The sequence below is a fragment of the Pseudophryne corroboree genome, chromosome 7, assembly GCF_028390025.1.
Source record: "Pseudophryne corroboree isolate aPseCor3 chromosome 7, aPseCor3.hap2, whole genome shotgun sequence".
In the NCBI taxonomy this organism is placed as follows: Eukaryota; Metazoa; Chordata; class Amphibia; order Anura; family Myobatrachidae; genus Pseudophryne; species Pseudophryne corroboree.
This window is the reverse complement of record NC_086450.1, coordinates 60,846,218-60,868,721: the sequence shown is the minus strand read 5'-3', so window position 1 is coordinate 60,868,721 and position 22,504 is coordinate 60,846,218. Positions and strand designations below refer to the sequence as shown.

General features: G+C 44.3%; 1 protein-coding gene and 1 long non-coding RNA gene across 4 annotated transcripts in view; one reads left to right on the top strand and one right to left on the bottom strand.

Annotated features, from left to right (window-relative positions):
* The window catches only part of COL6A3 (collagen type VI alpha 3 chain), a 128,170-nt gene that overhangs the window by 25,745 nt on the left and 79,921 nt on the right, over positions 1-22,504 (top strand). Inside the window, exons 1-4 of one of the 3 annotated variants that reach the window (XM_063933214.1) lie at positions 1,664-3,066; positions 9,385-9,504; positions 17,312-17,911; positions 19,345-19,947. In XM_063933214.1, the coding sequence (XP_063789284.1) occupies positions 9,414-9,504; positions 17,312-17,911; positions 19,345-19,947 (1,294 nt within the window). In that variant the 5' untranslated portion in view covers positions 1,664-3,066; positions 9,385-9,413. The other 2 variants (XM_063933213.1, XM_063933212.1) reach the window with 2 other exon arrangements.
* Positions 2,732-21,327, bottom strand: LOC134944555 (uncharacterized). Its single transcript, XR_010181897.1, has 2 exons — positions 21,071-21,327; positions 2,732-2,977 (listed from the first exon to the last, which is right to left on the bottom strand). It is a non-coding gene; the product is annotated as an uncharacterized LOC134944555 (long non-coding RNA).

Below are 22,504 nucleotides of genomic sequence, written 5' to 3'. Positions count from 1 at the left end.
CAGACAGGTATCCCCATTTTATATAGTGCGGCAGGCAGGTATCCCCATTTTATATAGTGCGGCAGACAGGTATCCCCATTTTATATAGTGCGGCAGACAGGTATCCCCATTTTATATAGTGCGGCAGGCAGGTATCCCCATTTTATATAGTGCGGCAGACAGGTATCCCCATTTTATATAGTGCGGCAGACAGGTATCCCCATTTTATATAGTGCGGCAGACAGGTATCCCCATTTTATATAGTGCGGCAGGCAGGTATCCCCATTTTATATAGTGCGGCAGACAGGTATCCCCATTTTATATAGTGCGGCAGACAGGTATCCCCATTTTATATAGTGCGGCAGGCAGGTATCCCCATTTTATATAGTGCGGCAGACAGGTATCCCCATTTTATATAGTGCGGCAGGCAGGTATCCCCATTTTATATAGTGCGGCAGACAGGTATCCCCATTTTATATAGTGCGGCAGACAGGTATCCCCATTTTATATAGTGCGGCAGACAGGTATCCCCATTTTTCACAGTGCGGCATGCAGGTGTCAAGTGGGGGGGAAGGAAGAGGGAGAGAGATTATACTTACATGTTCCCGCTCTTCAGGTCCGGCCGTCTCACGTCCGCCGGCCGCCTCCTCCTTTCACGCTTATCTTCTCTCCTCCCTCTTCCCGAGCGCTCCTGCTCGGGGGGCGGAGTTTCGCGGAATGACGCGCTTTGCGTCGTGACGTCACGACGCACACGCGTCATTCTGCGAAACTCCGCCCCCCGAGCAGGAGCGCTCGGGAAGAGGGAGGAGAGGAGAAAAAGACCCACGAAGTGCCGCGGCGGGCGCCCCGTGCGGTTGCACGGCTCGCCCGCCGCTAGAAACGGCACTGGCGTTAGGTTGCAGTGGGAGGTTAGGGATAGGCTGCTGGAGGTGGGGTTAGGCTTCGGCTGCAGTGCTCGGCAGGCAGGGCCATAAGTAGGGTGGTGCAGGCAGTGCTCGGCACACAGTGCATATGCCCTATGAGCAGAGAACCGGGCGCATCCACCCTTCATTGACTATGTACTTTGTGCTGCTGCCACCAGCTGCAGTGCTGCCCGCTGTAATGTATGTATCGGTGAGCCCGGCTCCTTCTCTGCCAGGTACACCGCTATATACATTACAGTGGGCAGTGCCGCAGCTGTCTGTCCGTGTCCTCCGCCCCCTTCCGGCTCCCCCAGCTCCCGCATTGTCTCACAGTGACCATTCCTATGGTGCCCTGCAGCGAGAAGCAACGGCGTTTGGACAGGCAGCAGGACTGGAGATGAGAGTCAGGAGCTAAGTGAAAGAACACTGATTCTATAGTGCTACATGTGCTATGTGGGTGTAATGTGTAAGGAGCATTGCTGTGTGGTGCAGGGGGCACATTACGCCCACACAGTAGTAGTGCCCCTTACACATTACACCCACACAGCAATGCCCCTTACATACTGCACCACACAGCAATGCCCCTTACACATGACACCCACACAGCAATTACCCTTACACATTACACACACACACAGCAATGCCCCTTACATGTTGCGCCACACAGCAATACCCATTACACATTGCACCACACAGCAATGCCCCTTACACATTACACCCACTGCTGTGTGGGTGTAATGTATAAGGGACATTGCTGTGTGGGTGTAATGTGTAAGGGGTATTGCTGTGTGGTGTAATGTGAATAAGGGACACTACTGCATAATTTGAATTGAGGGTACCATTTTGTGGCCACATTCTTCCCCACAAGACCACCCCCTTTTTCCAGTGCAAATTATCCCTATTTTAAATACCGGGTAAGGGCACTAATTCACTTTCTGGCAAAGGGCACCAAAATCTCTAGTTACAGTACTGGGGACAGGTTAGGGATAAACACTAGAGGGAGAGTTAGGGGTTAGGTTTAGGGATAGGGGTGAAATCCAAATGCTGGAGGATCAGAGGTTTGACCCAGAAATCATAGTCACATAACTGCCGGCTCCCAGAAGACACCGCCGAAGCCGCCAGCCACTGTTGGGCCCCCAGAGTTTATGTCGGCATTCTAACATGTTGACATCTCATCACTGTTTACGTGATGAATGTCAGCATGTCATACCACACCCTGTATCTAAAATTCTGAGTAGTGTACCTGCACCTATCATAGAGTAGGTGTAAGTACCGATGGTATTAATGATGCAGTCGCATCCAGCCATCCATACGCTGTAGGAGGGGTCTACAGTCCTACAGTAGAGGCCTATATTAGCCTACATTTGCCGGCCATTTGCTATTCATCAGCATACAGAATGTGTCCACATTCGGACCTGCATTTCATTTAAATTCATTACAGAGGGTGCACTCTGTAAAATGCACACACCTGAATAGAACTGCATGCAGCCTACTTATATTCCCTCTTTTTAAATGTGTTCTCTAAAGTTGCCAAATCTATTTTGAAATAATTAAAACAATGTACAACAGAGAGGAAATAGGATGTCTCCTCGTTACAGCCTTCGGTTTTGGACTCAACCTAAGCTTTGCCGTAAGGCAGATCTCCAGACTGCTCCAGAGTTTAATCTATTAATCTATGTGCTATTTATTCAGACCATACCAAAGGGCATTAAGTATGCAGAACCACACACACGACTTATAAGCTGCAGTGCAGAAGTAGTTAAAAATATCTTTTTCTCATTATCTGTATTTATTTTCTGGGCTCTTAAGTTGAAAATGTACCCAAAAGAAGACAATTGGGAGAGTTGAGATCTGAGGCTAGCAGAATTATAATAATAATAATAAAGAGCAGCTGTGTTAGAATAGCAGGCCATCTCCCAGCCCCTGGAGAAGAGATGGTCCTACAGCCCAAACCCACACAGACACATGTGCAATACATCAGCCGCGCTGGGGAACAGCTGGCTCCAGTTAGTATGTCCCCTTTCCCTTTGAATTTGACATTCTTCTGATCTCCTCATCTGGTCAGCACATGACAACCTCATCCTCTGCCTGGTGCCCTAAAATGAAATGTGCATAAATCAGACGTAGATTGAACTTCGTCCCTACAGTCAGATCACATGACTGGAAAGTTGAGATCAAGTTAATGGTATTGGCAAAAAAACATAGGAACAGTGATAACCATTTGCTTCTGAGCTAATGCTGTAGGGCCAGATTCAAATTGGTACCTTGGAAAATCCATGTTGCACGATTAGGGTGTTGATATTGTTGGCATGTGTGTGCTATTGATTGTGATATGCAGAGTACAATAGCTACACCAGCGGATAATGAGATGCAATAGGTGCTTAACGTACACTTCCCTGGAACTGCTTCTCTGTGCTGACCCATAAATAGTACTTTATTTCGTGTTTTTTTAAAAGGGGGAGTAGTTACACTTTCCCAGATTCGCCCCCCCCCCCCCCCCCCCCAGTACTTGGGCCCATCACAGCTATTGCACAGATGACTAAGTGGCCGTCATATAACACCAATCTGTGTCAAGCACATATAGTTGATGGCATCGGGTTACTGTTGCTATAACAGTCCCTTTTCTGTTCCGTACAGCGCACTTTTCCCTTTCGTAAACTGGATTTTATAGCGTCTTTATTCTAAGATACTTATGGCTATGAGCTTTGTCCCCATGTTTGGTACATAAAACACACCTTAGACTTCTGTGACTTTGGTTTTAGTCTTTATTTTCAAGAGGGTAGTTATTGCCCTAACATTCATAGTTGTTAGCACTTAATTTCCTATTACTTTGGTCAAATGTTCATCATTAGGGAACCACTATTAAATGTATTGTGGTACCTGAGTCAATATACCAGCAATCTCTTCCATTACTGTATGTGACACTCAAAGCTGACACATCCTTGCCGCTGTACTGTACTTCTGTTTTGTGTAGCATTCACAATCTTCAGTTTGTATTCAGACACTTTGTGGCCTACTGTATGACATAACGCTTGTATTTGAATTTTCTGGACTTTTCACTTTTAGTGTGCAATGCAGTATTCTCAGCATGCACTGTAACTCAACCTGGGGAAACAAATGTGTTCTACCAAGCTTTGATTGTAACACTATCAAATATCATTCACGTACATTTTCCAAACTTCTTAATTTGCATAATAGCACCTCTTCTTCTAATTTGGATCCAACAATTGCCCTGATGAGCAGTATCTCATACCCCCCCATATGCGCACACGCGCACACACACACACACACACACACACACACACACACACACACACACACACACACAGTGCCATAGCAGGGTTGCATCGTGCCTTGTGCCAACCACTCCTCTAATATGCCACAGATTTCATAGTGCCTGTCTGGACAGGCACCCCTGTTCTAGGCATCCTGCTAGCCAGATGCACTGACCGTGGGGCACTACTCGCACACCCCCAGTTACGGCCCTTGCACACACACTTGCTTTGTTCGAAGACTGTAGCTTGTTTTATCCAGCCTATTTGTAAAATAATCAATTTTATGAAGTTCATTGCTAATTGCTAAGTATGATATTCAAGGACATGTATATAGTTATTCCAATGTTTCAGATGGCACATGAAAATATGTGTCCTTAATTGATCTTTCCTGTTTAATAAAATGTAGAATGTAAGTGTCTAGAGCCATCATTTCCAGATGTAATGTATTATTAAAATAATTTGGATTTTAGCTGGAGTTTTTACAGTTGCTTTACAAGGACATTCCTGGGCAGGCAGTAACGTACTGTATGCTCCTAATGACACATACCAGCCATGAATTGTACTTTCCAAGTTCTATAAATTAGACATCTATATGGAAAACAGCTCTATTGGCCCAACAATATGAAGGCATGTCTAATTTGAGAAGTGTGAATACTTTGTGCTGGCATATGAGTAGGGTGAGGTAATGTCACTTGCTGGCACAGAGATAGAGAACAAGCCGTGGTGACCCGGCAGAGACGTGGCACTTGTGGAAGGGCAGATTTACTGCTGTATTTTGTCACCATTCATGTCCATGTCACCAACACTAAAATTAATCGCTTGCAATATTAAAGTTTGTTGCATTGTGTGTGTGTGTGTGTGTGTGCATATATATATATATATATATATATATATATATATAGGAAGACAGACAGTCGGCACTCCAGGCTGAAAATAAATGCAGACTAACACACTGCCGTGTTGGTCTGCATTTATTTTCAGCCTGGGGTGCCAACTGTCTGCCACCTATACATTACACGGTGTGAGTAAGGCACCCGTCCACATTGTACCACATAAGGGGACTATATATATATATATATATATATATAGAAGATGGAAGGCGGCACTCAGGAGACTTACTTGAAAAAGTAGAAAACGTGCTTTTAATGGGTTAAAAGCACGTTTTCTACTTTTTCAAGTAAGTCTCCTGAGTGCCGCCTTCCATCTTCTATACATTGAGCTTGCTTGCTTAAGGAGGGCACCGGAGCCAATACCCTGTGGGGGGAGGAGTGCCAGACCAAGGACACTGTTATATATATATATATATATATATATATATATGTGTGGCAGGAGTGTGATTAGTCATGAACACATTGTTCTTTTTTTAAAGCAATCACTTGCAATATTAAAGTTTGTTGCATTAGATAGATGGATAGGTAAACATATATATATATATATATATATATATATGTCCATACAGAGGATCCGGCACTCCACACATGAATGGTCATAGTTGCTCTGGTGCCTTCTTTAAGGGGTCAGCGCCCCTGCACATGCAGCAAATAACAGGAAGCGGTACTCAGAGACGTGGTATATCGTGCAAAATAAAGCAGCAAAGCTTTAATGTATCATCACATCAACGTATCGGGGTTTTACCCCTTCATCAGGATAACAACAAGTGATCAAGACACAAACTTTATACATTACCCCCACCAATTAAACCATTCCAGCATTCCCGCCAGCGTCCCAGGGGTCCGACGCCACTCCCCCCTCCACTCGCGGCTGTTGCCGGAAGCGGAAGTGACGCGGTACACCGTGCTGGCCGTCGGGAAAGTTGCCATGGAAACGCGAAATCACACGCGTTCAGGGATGCCGCCTTCGTTGCCACGGAAACCCGTAGCAAATGTGATGGTCTAAAAAAAAACACAATACAGATAAACCACATAAAGACGCTTACTCGCGTCAGCGGCACCCTAACCGCGGGCGGTGCCAGGCATCCACTTAAACAAAATACACAATAGAATATAAAATGTGAACTATGAACACCACAGTTCATTGCTGCTGCAAGAACATATACACATTTTTGGGTACAATATGCAAGCCCAATTGCGAGGGCAATACATACAGCAAATGACATAAAACAAAAAATATATAAGTACATAGCAAAATAAACCTAAATTTTTTTTTAGTATACAATAAAGTATTCTTATATGGCTTATAACACCAACAAGAACACACAGCATATGGGGTGAATGAATATAGGCCCTCATTCCGAGTTGATCGGTCGCAAGGCGAATTTAGCAGAGTTACACACGCTAAGCCGCCGCCTACTGGGAGTGAATCTTAGCTTCTTAAAATTGCGACCGATGTATTCGCAATAATGCGATTACTAACTACTTAGCAGTTTCAGAGTAGCTCCAGACTTACTCTGCCTGTGCGATCATTTCAGTGCTTGTCGTTCCTGGTTGACGTCACAAACACACCCAGCGTTCGCCCAGGCACTCCCACCGTTTCTCCGGCCACTCCTGCGTTTTTTCCGGAAACGGTAGCGTTTTCAGCCACACGCCCCTGAAACGCCGTGTTTCCGCCCAGTAACACCCATTTCCTGTCAATCACATTACGTTCGCCGGAGCGAAGAAAAAGCCGTGAGTAAAAATACTTTCTTCATAGTAAAGTTACTTGGCGCAGTCGCAGTGCGAACATTGCGCATGCGTACTAAGCGGATTTTCACTGCGATGCGATGAAAAATACAGAGCGAACAACTCGGAATGAGGGCCGTAGAACAAATGAATGTAGAATTGAGCTTAACCATTATAGCCAAATAAACCACCATATGCATAATCAGTAGAATTGAATTGAGACATAACACCCCGTCCAATACTTGATCCTACAGACACTTGGCACATCGAAAAAGCCTCACTATTATGAAACAATATGATCACAGAATGCAGTTGAGGCCCATGGTCTCATTCAAACCCCTAGGGGCTAGTGTATCAAGGCGGAAAATCCAACGGGCTTCCAGTTGTAATAAACTTCTATACCACGTCTCTGAGTGCCGCTTCCTGTTATTTGCTATATATATATATATATGAGTGTGATTGGTCATGAACACATTGTACTTTTAAAAAAAATGTTTAACACCTCCATAGGGTTGCCTTGAGTACGGTATGTGATCTGTACAAGATCTCAGGTCTCTATATGAAAGCGGAATATATATAAATATATGTTCCCCTGATGAAGTCATTGTCTGAGACAAGAAATGCATTGGATAATTCAAATCTAGGTCTGACTATTGGGATTAGAAAGCTTGACAGATCTATTTTAAATATTTTTCAGATAAGCTGGTTATATATTTTATTACTGTATGTGTGCTACTGTTTGTTATTAAAGAATAGGTCTATCTACTGTATCTATCTAGTCTTAAGCATTGTTTTCATGAGACTTCAAACATATTGGTGTAGAAATATCTCGAGTGGCCTTTGTTTACCAGAATGAGCAATGGCCGTCTCAGATCCCAGTCCCACACCCACTACCAGCCTCTCTAATCCTGTGTGTCCGTCTGCTTCTTGTGTACTGGATCGCTGAATACTGATTTTCCTCCGGCGCCATGCAAATTTTCATGACTTGTTTTTTCTAACCATAATGAGTCACTTGATCCTTACGCTATTTTCCCCTGTTCCTTCCACCCTGCTTTTGGTTATATTGTTGTTGTTTGTTTTATATATATATATATATATATATATATACAAACAAATCTAGAAAACCACATCACTCGCCACCCCAGAAGCGGGGTGCAATGTGTGCACTCACCACTCATAGGGTGGGGTGCATGCAGCCCATGGCCACCAACCCAAATATATACAAATAGAAAGTTCAGCACTCACCATAGCAAGCTCACGTATCCTTACAACATCAATAAATAAATTATGGGGGTTTAGTTAGTGAATTGGCCAATGCACGGAAGCCTGCAAACCGCTCGCCAAGGTACCCCACCTTCTTGCAGGTCCTACACTATCACAAAGTCTCAAAAATTAAAACCTGGCAACTGTATCACACATAATATAACTGCACACATGCCTACTAAGTTTAATATGTATCTGCCATGCATCTTATGGCTTTTAAAGGTACACTAGTCACCTGACACTGGTTGATAAATTACTAAGGAGCAGCTGACACGGGTTTAGAACAAATGAGATTACACAGGGGTGCATGAAAAGGCCTGTGACCACGGTTAATAAGAGTTAACCAAAGATTAACCCCGCAATATACAAACATATCTAGAAAACCACAGCACTCGCCACCCCAGAAGCGGGGTGCAATGTCTGCACTCACCACTCATAGGGTGGGGTGCATGCAGCCCATGGCCACCAACCCAAATATATACAAACAGAAAGTTCAGCACTCACCATAGCAAGCTCACTTATCCTCACAACATCAATAAATAAATGATAGGGGTTTAGTGATAGTGTAGGACCTGCAAGAAGGTGGGGTACCTTGGCGAGCGGTTTGCAGGCTTCCGTGCATTGGCCAATTCACTAACTAAACCCCAATCATTTATTTATTGATGTTGTGAGGATAAGTGAGCTTGCTATGGTGAGTGCTGAACTTTCTGTTTATATATATATATATATATATATATATAAACTCCACAAACACTCTCCTCCTGCGCTAATTGGTTTCAAAATAGGCGATTAGGTATAGCTATCTCTAGGATGGGCTGCCTGGTTCCTCTGAGTTCCTTGTTAGGAGGAACTGAGCAAAGAAAATAGAGTATACAAAAAGAGGAAAAATGGCGCCCCAGGGGTTTACAAATACCCTTATACAAAAACTGTTGCTTAACAGGATTTGCAATCAATATTTATACAGGTTTTTAAAACACATAACGGACTGTACTTTTCATAAAAATTTATTAAAACAATTATACAGAAACATGAAGTATATCCATCATTATTACATGTACATTATGATGTAGTTTCTCCTACAGAAATCCATCAATGGGATATGGAGGAAAGAAGGCAACCTTTCTGTTGTATCCTTATTCTTCCTCATTAAATATTCGGAGATAACATCAACAAGAAATACAGTAACCCATATATATATATATATATATATATATATATATATATATGTATGTATGGTATTCTGTGTATTGTTGTACAATTGTTTTCTTAATCCCTGTCCTGCTATTGAAACATAGATAATACTAATCTAATGTATTGTGATTATATATTTCAAATTTTTTGTTACAGTTTGCTCATCTGGTGCTTACTAACCATATATGGTCAAGATGAGGGAGCATATTGTCCCACAGCTGGCAGCTGTCTTGTGCCTTATTCTCTCGGGGATAAGCAGGCTGGATGCACAGGAAGGTAGGTGCAAACCCAAAGATAATGGACCATTAGCAAAATAAGATAGGTGGATGGTGAGACCATCCACCAAACTGAATTCCTTAACTATATATTATATTTACGTATATGTTTATATATAGTGACTATTACTGTACATAGTACTTTTTACATTTGCATATATGAATTATGTATAGTAATTGATATTGTCTGCTGAATTATAGTTTTTCTGTAGAACCGAGTATGTAAAGAAATTTTCTTTCAAAAAGGTTGCCCCTTAAAATAGAAAGGAGACATTTTGTTTTCCCATATTCTATAATGTACATTATTTGAGGCCGCATCATTAAGGTTCTGCAGGTGAGTTTGTCCCCAGTAATGAGTCTACAAGGGAGAATCCTGGAACAGAAAAACCATCAGAACAAGTTCTCCTGCTGTTAAGCCTCCAAGGGTAAACCTTCTTGGTGTTTGGATGTATCACGAGTTCAGCCACTAATTTAGGTCATTACGTAAAATGAATGAAATAAAGTTTATTCATAAAACACTACTGAAGCTTACTCTTTAAGGCATACAATCAAATGTACTAACTGGTCATGTGTCTAGGAGGGTTTAGGTGAGAAGTACAGAGAACCCTGTACATGGCGCCATTTCAGGAAATTCCTCAGCAAGTTACAACCCAACAAACGTTATTTACACACAACATTTAGTCATTTTCGTGGAATATGCGACTTTGTAAATCTACGCTATTACAAGTGTGAAAGTCGTGGCTGATGTAACATGTACTGTACACACTCAGCCTCCTGATGAGTTTGTAATTCCATGACACAACATCTCTGTACGTTTCACACCCGGTTGCCATGGAAATTATGCGATTCATGAGGTAAAGAAGAGTCCATTGTGTAGGTTTGTGCGCACACTATAATATTTAGCTGATGCATGTTTGTTCCATAAATCTTCTCACTAGGGGGCAGGTGTACTAAGCCTTGAAAAGAGATTAAGTGGAGAGAGATAAAGTACCTACCAATGAGCTTGTGACATTTTTTTCAAACACAGCCTGCAACATGGCAGTTAGGATGTGATTGGTTGGTACTTTGGGGTCTATTCATGAAGCAGTGAAAAGTGTGGAGAGATGAGACAGTAGAGAAGTTGCCCATGGCAACCAATCAGCTGCTACATATAATTTTAAAGAATCCACTTTAGAAATGTTACCTCAACACTGATTGGTTGCCATGGGCAACTTATTCACTGGCTCACTTCTCCACTCTTTTCACAGACTCCTTTATCTCTCTCCACTTTTTCACTCTCTAGGCTTTAGTACATATCCCCCTTAGCTTCCACTGTCAAAATACATGTTTTCTGAAGATTTCAGAAACATGGTCACTGTGTGGACTTTGTAATGTTCATCGAAAGGCTGGATTTCCTAACAGTGCTCGAAATGGATGTTTATGGAGTGGTTATTGGGGGTAATTCTGAGTTGATCGCAGCAGGAATTTTGTTAGTAGTTGGGCAAAACCATGTGCACTGCAGGGGAGGCAGATATAACATGTGCAGAGAGAGTTAAATTTGGGTGGGTTATTTTGTTTCTGTGCAGGGTAAATACTGGCTGCTTTATTTTTACACTGCAATTTAGATTGCAGATTGAACACACCACACCCAAATCTAAAGGGCCCTACTCACTTGGCGATGTGCCGCCGAGGTGCCCGACGGCCGATACGGCCGACGAGCAACCCGGCGGCGGGGGGGCAGTGACGGGGGGAGTGAAGTTTCTTCACTCCCCCCGTCACGCGGCTGCATTGAAGTGCAGGCAAATATGGACGAGATCGTCCATATTGGCCTGCATGCACAGCCGACGGGAGACCAGCGATGAACGAGCGCGGGGACGCGCATCGTTCATCGCTTATGTCTCCACACTGAAAGATATGAACGAGTTCTCGATCATTTATGAACGAGATCGTTCATATCTTTCAGAATATCGCCAAGTGTGTAGGGCCTATAACTCTCTCTGCACATGTTATATCTGCCTCCCCTGCAGTGCACATGGGCCCTCATTCCGAGTTGTTCGCTCGGTAATTTTCTTCGCATCGCAGCGATTTTCCGCTAATTGCACATGCGCAATGTTCGCACTGCGACTGCGCCAAGTAAATTTGCTATGAAGATTGGTATTTTACTCACGGCATTACAAGGTTTTTTCTTCGTTCTGGTGATCAGAGTGTGATTGACAGGAAGTGGGTGTTTCTGGGCGGAAACTGACCGTTTTATGGGAGTGTGTGAAAAAACGCTACCGTTTCTGGGAAAAACGCGGGAGTGGCTGGAGAAACGGAGGAGTGTCTGGGCGAACGCTGGGTGTGTTTGTGACGTCAAACCAGGAACGACAAGCACTGAACTGATCGCACTGGAAGAGTAAGTCTCGAGCTACTCAGAAACTGCACAGAGAAATCTTTTCACAAAATTGCGAATACTTCGTTCGCAATTCTGCTATGCTAAGATACACTCCCAGAGGGCGGCGGCTTAACGTGTGTAATGCTGCGAAAAGCGGCTAGCGAGCGAACAACTCGGAATGAGGGCCATGGTTTTGCCCAACTGCTAACAAAATTGCTGCTGCAATCAACTCAGAAATACCCCCATTGTGTTTTATGCAATTTATATATTTATGATATACAGTATATATAATCGTACCACATAATATGTATATTTTCCGCATGTGTATGCTATAGTATTAAAATGTAATACACATATCTCCTCTCCATGAAAGGGCCTGTTTCATATTACAGCCAATCGAAAATGTTTCTGTGTTTACTGTTGATGTAGTAAAGTTTATACAGTGATGACGCTTCTCTCTACTCCACCGACCACCCAGGGAATGCTAATCTTGTTGCACTCAATGCTTATGCAAATATTTACCACACACATCTTGCTATAAATATATATGTAATACTCTCATATAGGACAAGAAAGAGTGGTACATTTTTGGAACTACTGTAAACCAAGATAAATCTTGTTGGTTTTTGGCATATTTAGCAGCCATTATTTTCCTTTATTGCCAGTATCATTATTTTCATTAACTGAGATTTTTAGGGGGACATTTGGACATTTACTAAGCAGTGATAAGAGCGGAGAAGTGAGCCAGTGGAGAAGTTGACCCATCAACCAATCAGCAGCTCTGTATAATTTTATAGCATGCAAATTATAGATGTTACTTCAATGCTGATTGGTTGCCATGGGCACTTCTCCACCGGCCCACTTCTCCACTCTTATCACTGCTTAGTAAATGTCCCCCTTAGCCTTTTAACCACTTCAGCACATGGGCTGTGGGTGACGTAAGATTATCAATGGGAAATCCTTGGTCAAGGAAAAAGGATAAACTCTTCTTGAGTTCTCTGTTATAGTAGGAGCTTAAGGCTACTCTCTAGACTAGTTATTAGTTTATATCTTAATTTGCAGGTTTGGTTCTATTAGAAGCATGCATGCCACAAGATCCTTATTCCCAAATGTTTAGCCTCAAATTAAATATACTGCATTAAACAAAACTATTAGCATTACTGCTCGGTGTATGGGCTAAAGCTGGAGTCTCAGAGTATCTCTGGTCATCACTGGTATTGTCATAAATGCCTTAACATGATTCTGCATTACTTGTTTGAATAATTGTTTACCAGATCCAGCTGTCAGCTTGTGCGACTGATTCAAAGAGACCTTGGGGGAGATTTATCAAGAGATGAAGAGGAGAGAGATAAAGTATCAACTAATCAGCTCTTAACTATCATTTTTCAAATTTAGGGGGACAGTGGAGAAGTTGTCCCATCAACCAATCAGCAGCTCTTTATCATTTTATAGTATGCAAATTATAGATGTTACTTCAGTGCTGATTGGTTGCCAAGGGCAACTTCTCCACTGGCTCACTTTTCCGCTCTTATCACTTCTTAGTAAATGTCCCCCTTAAACTGTAACATGGCAGATGCTGATTGGTTGGTACTTTGACCATGCTCTGATAAATACCCGCCAGAACCTTGCCGGTGATGCTGCAGAGGTCTCTTACTAATATAGTTAGGCCCACATAGACGATCTGGTAGCTCCTATCCAAACAGAATGCAGAACGCTGGTTATAAATGTTGCCATCGTGTAATGAAAATGTTGTTTTGTGCAGTGTTTGCTGTGAATATTTTACCATATGACACAAAGCATTATGGTTCCTGATGCTAATCATCTTTGTGTATGTTGTGCTCATCATCTCCGCAAAACAATTGTTGAAAAATAATTTAACACTATTTTCTTGCCAACACTGTTAAATCCCCACTAGAACGTGCTTCTACAATGTGGGCATTTATCAAAGCATAAAATTCCGGAGTTATTTAATCTTTTGAGGTGTCAGGAGCCTTTGCATATTTCTGCATTCATAAATGACCCTGGATATCTGATATGACAAATAGTCTTATTTGTTTGATTTAAGGTCCATATAGACGGGCCGATGCAGGAGAGATGTGTGCTGAGCGAACCGCTCAGCACACATCTCTCCCGCCGCTCAGCACAGCGCGATGTGTGCTGAGCGTGCGGGGGGAGACGGGGGGGGGGGGGGGCGCTCACTTCACCCAGCGGGTGAAGTGAGCGACCCGCTAGATTGTCCTGCATGCAGGCCAATCTAGCAGCAGCGATAGCGATGCGCGGGGCTGCGCATCGCTATCGCTGTAGGGGGTACACACGGAGCAATAATGCTGAAATTCTAAGCAATCTTGTCAGATTGCTTAGAATATCGTTCCGTGAGTACCCCCCTTAAGTCTTAAGTATTAGGGAGAGATTTATACCTCTTTCCACTGCAGTCCTAGCTCTGACCCAGGGTACTGAACACGTGTCAGTCCCTTTTCTCACCGTACGTTGGACCCAGGTTAATCAAACCAAACCAAGCCACTACACACAGGGCAGCCCCAAGGGGGGGACTGTGGGGACTGGTGTCCCAGGACCTTACAGAGAAGGGGGCCCTGGCTCCTACCACCAATACCTGGAGAGCTGCACCAGTCTGTGATGCACTGAGAGGATTTATTTAAACAAGCCTTCCCTGCGCATTAGTTCTCTGAATCGAGCCTGTAGGTCCACCTATATGTAATATCACGATATATGACATCACATAAGGGTTGATCATTGCCACAGAATCTTTTTTTTTTTTTTTGGGGGGGGGGGGGGGGGGCTGTCTCTTTTGTCAGTCTCGGGCCCCACAATTTCTGATGGCAGCCCTGACTACACATGCACCTATGGGCACTTACAGTTCTTCAAGTGTGCTCTATGAATACAGTTAGCTCAAACAGAAACAAAGATAGCTCAAATAGAATGTGATTTGAACTGTCCCGCATGTCAGAACCATGTCTAAAAGAAACAAACAGCGTTTTCTCTAGCGGTTTGCAATGTAGTGGTTTGGAAATCCGCAGCTTCACATATCATCTCAAATTTTACACTAGAATTCGTATTCTTTACATGTGTAAAATTTGAGATGACGCCTACACAACTGGCACTCTGAAATAATGCTGCTTTATGTGTGGTTGTGCATTTAGTAAATTGCATGGTTTATAAACTGCACATAGGGGGTCATTCCGAGTTGATCGCTAGCTGCCATTGTTCGCAGCGCAGCGATCAGGCTAAAAATTGGCATTTCTGCGCATGCGTATGCACCGCATTGCGCATGCGCGACATACGGGTACAAAGGCCTTTGTGGTTTTGCACAGGTTCTAGCGACGTTTACATTCGCACTGGCGGCCGCAATAAGATTGACAGGAAAGGGGCATTTCTGGGTGGTAACTGACCGTTTTCAGGGAGCGCTTAGAAAAAAGCAGGCGTGCCAGGGAAAACGCAGGCGTGGCTGGGCGAACGCTGGGCGGGTGTGTGACGTCAAAAGCCGCCCCTCCAACGTTAGAATCATCGCACACGAAGAGTAAGTTCAGGGCTGGTCTTGTTTTGCACAAAATGTTTTTGCAGGCGCTCTGCTGCACAGGCGTTCGCACTTCTGCAAAGCGAAAAAACACTCCCCGGTGGGCGGCGACAATGCGTTTGCACGGCTGCTAAAAACTGCTAGCAAGCGATAAACTCGGAATGACCCCCATAGGGTCTAATTCATATTTGCATGCAAACCCGATGGTTTGCATACAAATACGATGTTTAGGGTCTGTACAGACGCAAGACCTGTCCTGCGCATGTGCAGAATGGGTTTGCAATATCGCTTGCTGCCCCCTGTCAGTCGCAGCATGATTAACATGCTGCAGCGTTTGGGGGCGGAGTGGGGGTGGCACCCGGCTCCGTTCTTCAAAACGTGTCATGTTGCCCTGTTTTGAAGGCATGATGGATCCAGGGGGTATCCGGACAAAAGGTCGAAACCAATAAGGTCGACACCACACTTAGGGCGACACCAATTGGTCGACACACTTTAGGTCGACATGGACAAGGTCGACATGGAACAAGGTCGACATGAGTTTTTCACATTATTTTTAATTTATGAACTTTTTCATACTTTACGATCCACGTGGACTACAATTGGGAACGGAACCTGTGCCGAGCGCTGTGGTAGCGGAGCGAGGCACATTGCCCGAAGCATGGTGCACTAATTGGGGTTTCCGGTCACTTTACGGCGAAAACGACACCAAAAAAACATTAAAAACGCATGTCGACCTTTTTCCATGTCGACATTGTTCACGTCGACCGTTTTGTCCATGTCGACCTATTTCAGGTGTTGACACCAATTGGTGTTGACCTAATTACTATCGACCTTGAGTCCCTGACCCATCCAGGGTCTGCGTCATTGGACACAGACTTCCTGGACCTAGATGTCCGGATTCGATGGCCAACCTGAGTAAGCTTCATCTTATGCAGACTGGCTGGTGCCAAAATCCACCCGTGAATCGCAACCGATGCCTGCGATGGTCACCATGGTGATCCAAGGCTGCAGCCTCAGACGCAGCACTCGGATCCTCGCTAATACAAACAGGACGCGTCTATCTTCTACAGATGCCTTCTGCTGCATTTGCATTTTGATGACATGGAATGGCATAGCCGGTTCCTTGCGGCTGTGCAATTCCTTACAGTCATGAATCTGGCCCATTAAACCATGCAGCGTGTCAAAGTTAAACCTTAGTAAATGTCCCTCTAAAACTTACTTTGACTATTGTATACTTGCAAAGTACGATCTGGGGGAAAATTCAATCTAATTTATCCCCCGGGGCTATCCAATTAGCTCCAAAGGCAGCCTGACTCCGGCACTTATCAGGGATTTTTTTTCAGGATCCGCTGAGGTGCTGAAAAAAATTCCCAATAAGTGCTCTATTTTCACGGCCGCGAAAACACATAGGTCCGTGAGCTTATCCCAGATCCTATGTGTTTTCGAACGAAAACGGGAAATATTTCAGGTGAAAGAAAAGGGCTCTAATTGGACTTCCCAGAGATAACATTGGACAAAAATGTTTTGTTTTTGTTTTGCACCCAAAAAATGTTCAGGCTAATTGAACTCCCCCCATAAACTGCAATACAAAAGTATAAAATCTATTTCTAACCCCCCCTCCCCCCAAAACAGAAAATTATTCGAACCATTTTGTTCCAGTGTCAACATACACTATGATATTGGCCATGAACTTACAATGTATATGGTAGAAATTCATTGCTTCCACTGCATCATGTTTCTTAGTGTGGTTTTGGAGAAACATGTGTACACTATACATCCGCATGTCATCACTGCACCTAAATTAACTCTGTCACCCTTTGCATTTCTTTCTCCTCTATTTTCTACTTTTTTTTTTTTTTGTTGCATTTTTCCCCCATCTTTTTCACCTAACCTACCATGCCACTATGACATCAATGACGCCAGACTCAGCTGACCTGGTTTTCCTCATTGATGGCTCAAATAATGTTGGACGCACGGGTTTCAACACCATCCGTGACTTCTTGGTGAATTATGTGGAAAGGCATTTGGAGGTGGGAAGGAGCCGAATGCAAATAGGAGTGGTGCAGTTTAGTGATGATACCAAAATAGAATTCACGTTGGAGGAACATACTAGCAAACGTGAGCTTATAGATGCTATGAAGAACCTACGGTACTCTGGCGGAGAAGAGTCGAATATGGGGGCCGCCATTGAGTTTGTAGTGGAAAACATGTTCAGCGCCGCTGGAGGCAGCCGAAGAGAAGAAGGGATTCCTCAGTCACTGGTGGTGATCACTGGTGGACCATCAAGTGATGATCTGAGAGAGGCTGCCAATTCTTTAAGACTTAATAGTATTATCACATTTGGCATTGGCATGGAAAGGGCAGACACCACTGAACTGCAGCAGGTTGCAACGGATGACAGCTTTGTGTTTACCGTACCACAGGCCCAGGCGGTGGGTCAACTTGAGAGCCAAATTGTGCCATACATTGCTGGGGTAGCCCAAAGGACCATAATCTTAGAGCCTCCAACTGTTATTACAGAAGGTAGGTCGGATGGTAGCATCTCTGTGGTTGCTTTCTGAATCCCCGAATAAGGTAAATAGGGGACTTACAAAATTGGGGTTATATATTGCATGCGGCCAGTAAGAAATTGTATATACCCCTCAATTTAAGGTCCTTTGATGTCTACTAGTTTTATACCATGTAATATGCATCATACAGGGGCAATTGTCGCCAGCCCATAAAGGATGCATAATTAGCATGAACAAGCTATCGTCTGCCCCAAATAAAGTACAGTTTATGTAATACAGTACTCAAGACATACTGGGCGGGATGTATTAACATACATCGCCGCCCCTCGCCCGCGCATCGCAGCGATGTTGATCGCATATGTACTAACATATGCGATCAACTTCGCAATGTGGTGACCGAGGCCCTCCGCGATACCTGTGAGGTGGTATGCGGGGGTTCTCCGTCACCTCCCAGGGGTCTCCACACTGCCCGCATGCTGGGAAGCAGCAGCAAGCTGTCCCTGGCGCCTCCTCCTCCCCCCTGCAGCCGGAAGGACCTTCGGCTGCGTTGCTAGGGGGAGGAGGAGTTTACCTTCCGGGTCCAGGCTGCCTGGAGGAAGGTATGGCAGGGGAAGGGGGGTCGGCATCTGTGGCGGGAGGGGCGGCGGCGGCCGGCGATAAGAATCCCATAGGCTTCCATGGGGTATCGCCATCCAAAGATAGAGATACCCTGGGCGGCGAAAACCTGTCGGCTGGGTCTTAATACATTTGAAAATGCGGTAAAACCCCTGAAAACTGAGGTTTTACCGCATTTTTCCCTTAGTACGTCCCGCTCACAGTATGCAGGCACAATGATCACGGTACGCCACTTACCAGCTTCTCTCTCTGGTGATTAAGCACCCAGGTCCACAGACACACACAGCAGACTTGGTAGTAAAATCAGCTGCCACTGGGCATGTGCAGCAGCTCCATTCCATCCTTTATACTGCATGTAGTGACCGCTGGTCAGGCTGTGGGGAAAGGGGGTTTTTGGGCAACTGGAAACCCCCTCTGCATTTGCCTTTGTGATATGTTTTGGAGTCATTCTTTTAAGACGCATAGGGAATTACAGTAGGTTGTCTATTTTTTCAAACATACTAGACAAGCTTAAAGTGAATGGTAGAAAACTGTAATAGCCACAACCAACCACTGTATTGTACAACCTTGAAACGTAAACTCCAAACACACTTAGTGCCTCATTCAGAAGGGACAAACCTAAGCCAAGTATTATATAGACAGAATAAAGTGGAAAAATTGCTATATTTAGTTCCAGAAAGCATTTCTCTTCGCCATTACGACAACGTTTCAGTGCTGTTGCCCCTAATTCAACTGACCCCATACATTTGTGAAAATCTTGAAGTTGAACTAAAGTTAATGTAGTTGAGTTTTTCTTTTGTAGGTATAACCTGATAATTTTTTGTCTTACAGTTACTGAAGTCAACAAGAGGGACATAGTGTTCCTGGTTGATGGTTCCAGTGATTTAGGACCGACAAGCTTTTCAGCAATCCGTGAATTGATTATAAAGATTGTCAACAGGCTGGAAATTGGTGCTGATCTCATTCAAGTGGGATTTGCCCAGTATGCCAGAGATTTTAAACCCGAATTCTACCTTAACACCTACAGTAATAAAAAAGACGTTGTTGCACAAGTGAAAAAAATAAAGCTCTTGAATACCACACCATTGAATACTGGCGCGGCCCTGAGAGCTGTCCAAAGAGATTTCTTTATTGCCTCTGCTGGAAGCCGCGTGGATGAAAGAATCCCACAACTGCTCGTCCTCTTCACTGGTGGCCAGTCCAGAGATGACATTGTTCCGGCCTCACAGGAACTGAAGCGAGCAGGAATACTGACCTTCGCTGTCGGGTCTAGGAGCGCTGACCTAGCCGAGCTCCAAGAAATTGCTTTCGACTCCACATTGGCTTTCCAGCCGACAGAATTCCGTCAGGCTGCTCTACAATCGTTATTGCCTCAAGTGCTGACTCCTTTGAAAACACTCACAGGAGTCGTGATTACTGAGGGACCAACCGAAGGTAAGCATTCAAGTGCATAATTGTATTTCACATGTGTTCCGTGGCCCTAAAAGCTCACCTAAATTGCTTTTCATAGGATTTCCTGCCTAAAGACTCCTATGTAAGGAGTTAGTTGCTATATTTGGAATGTGGTTAGCATCCCGACAGTTGGGATGCCGGCAGTCATGTGACCGCCGTCGGAATCCTGACACCACTCGGAATCCAGGTGCTGGAACACTGACTGCCAACATCCTCAAGGTAAGTATAGGGGTGCCTGTTAGGGTTAGGGCATGGGGGGGGTAGGGTTAGGCAAAGGGGTGTTAGCCATAGCCGCCACCCCTGTATCTTAGCCCTAGCCGGCACCCCCAAAGTTTTAGCCCTAGCCGCCACCCCCACTATCTTAGCACTAGCCAACACCCCAGGCGGGTTAGAGTTAGGGGGCAGGGGAGGAGTAAAATAATTACCCCCTCCCCTGGCGGTATTCTTAAGATCGGGATGCCACCAGGGGACTATCCTGGTGCTTACCTACACTTAATTTCTAAACGTAAAGTATAATCATGTTTAGCTACCACTGTGTCCTCAAAAAAGTAAATATTACATTTGGTTAAACCCTGGAGCTGGATATATCAGCAGACATGTATCTGGTGAGTTTGCAAAAGACAGGACTTTGAGCTTTCTCATTTATCCTCTTTTTATAAACCATTACAGCAGAGGGTAGGCAGACGGCCCTGTTTTTTGGAACGCTGCTTGCCACCACCCCCAAATGCCAGCATCATGTTAATCAGGTGACATAGCAGCCCCAGATCGTCACATTCACAGTGCGGTTCCTGCGCATGTGCGGATCTAAAAAGATCGGAGATGTACAGTATATAATCATCGTATTTACGTATATCTCTGTATTATGCCCAGAGCTCGACAAGCTGACAGGTGTACTTTGTTGTCATTTTTATGTACTTGGTGGTACCACACCCTCCCCCCCACACACACACGCAGCCTAACTCTACCCCTCCCTGGTGATGCCTAACCCTGACCCTCCCTTCCCCGCAGCCTAACCCTAACCTCCCCGATGGTACATAAACCTAACCCCCCCCCCCCCCCGCCCCCTTTCCAGCAGCCTAACCCCAGAAGTCCCTGGCATACTTACAGACAGGATGTCGGCTGTCAGGATTCCGGCGTCAGCATTCTGAGTGACGTCGCGACCGCTGGCATTTATTAGTGGTGCGCATCCCAATTCTTTTCCAGGATTTCAGATGTACAGCTTCATTCTGATTGCATTGCAGCTGTGTTCCTTGTACTCAACAATGTAACATCAGTGCAAACCTGTGTCACATTCATACAGATGAAGAAGAAATATAATAGCTAAATATATAGCTTGAATCATGTAAACTCTGCTGATAGTGTGATAGGATAATCAGCAGAACATACTGTATACACAATGCAGTAATGGTTGCCAAGATTGTAGGTTAATATTTTATAAACCATGTCATCCTGGGCTATTAGTATTGATAACCCTGCTATACATTCTAGCTTAGCAAAGGGTGATCCCACTGGATGTTCAAGCACTGAGATTGTTGTTTTTTCTAAGGATTATTATGTGAGATGAGATGAAAACAAACTTGAAACATGCAGCATTAAGACTTCTCCAACTCCCCCTTCTCATTACTGTCCTCTACTAAGTTTTATACATATTCTTCTGCCTTTCTACCTCTCTTCTTCTATATCTGTATTACATAGCGTTTGGCTTCCTTACTTCCATTTACTGCCTAAATCTGCTTAGGTGTAGAGTCATTAGGTATTAATACATTTCTCAAATTGTCATAAAGTGAATTTGGCTTCACTACCAGTATTAAATCCTCCATCGTGTATCAGGGGAAGATGTAGAGCCGGACTGGGGCATGTAGGGCCCTCCGGGGGGATACAGTGGTAGAGGCCCATGTTTAGGGGTGTGACCAGTCTCTCGAGGGGGTGTGCCCAGCCACCACATTGGTTTGCCTAACCATTTTGCATGGATTGGTCCCCTAGATAAATATGTACAGTAAATACTGCAGTGCATGCATGATAATGTACTAGATTAGGAACAGCACAGTCTGGAACCTGATCCCTAGAGGAGGGGGTGGGGCCACCAGGCAGTAGGGCCTACCGGTGGTTTCCCCCAACCCTGGGAAGATGTATCAACCCTTGGAGAGAGATAAAGCGGAGAAGAATAAAGTACTAACCAAGTAGCTTCTGTCATTTTTTAAAAAAGCCTGTTCAACTGTCATTGTACAGGATTTTTTTTTTAAATGACAGGAGCTGATTGGTTGGTGCTTTATCTCTCTATAAGGGTTGACAAAATTTTTCCCCGCAGTTTCAAAATGTAATATCAATTTTGTGTCAAGCGGCTTGTTTCCATGATATAACAGAGAGCTATGCTTCACCAGTATCCGGTCTTTAGGGTGACAGCATTTACTGTAGGTCGACACTCATTAGGTGAACCACTATTGGTCGACGTGCATTAGGTCGACACAGCCAATAGGTTGACATGGTCACAAGGTTGACATGGCAAAGGTTGACCCATGATAAGGTTGACACGAGTTTT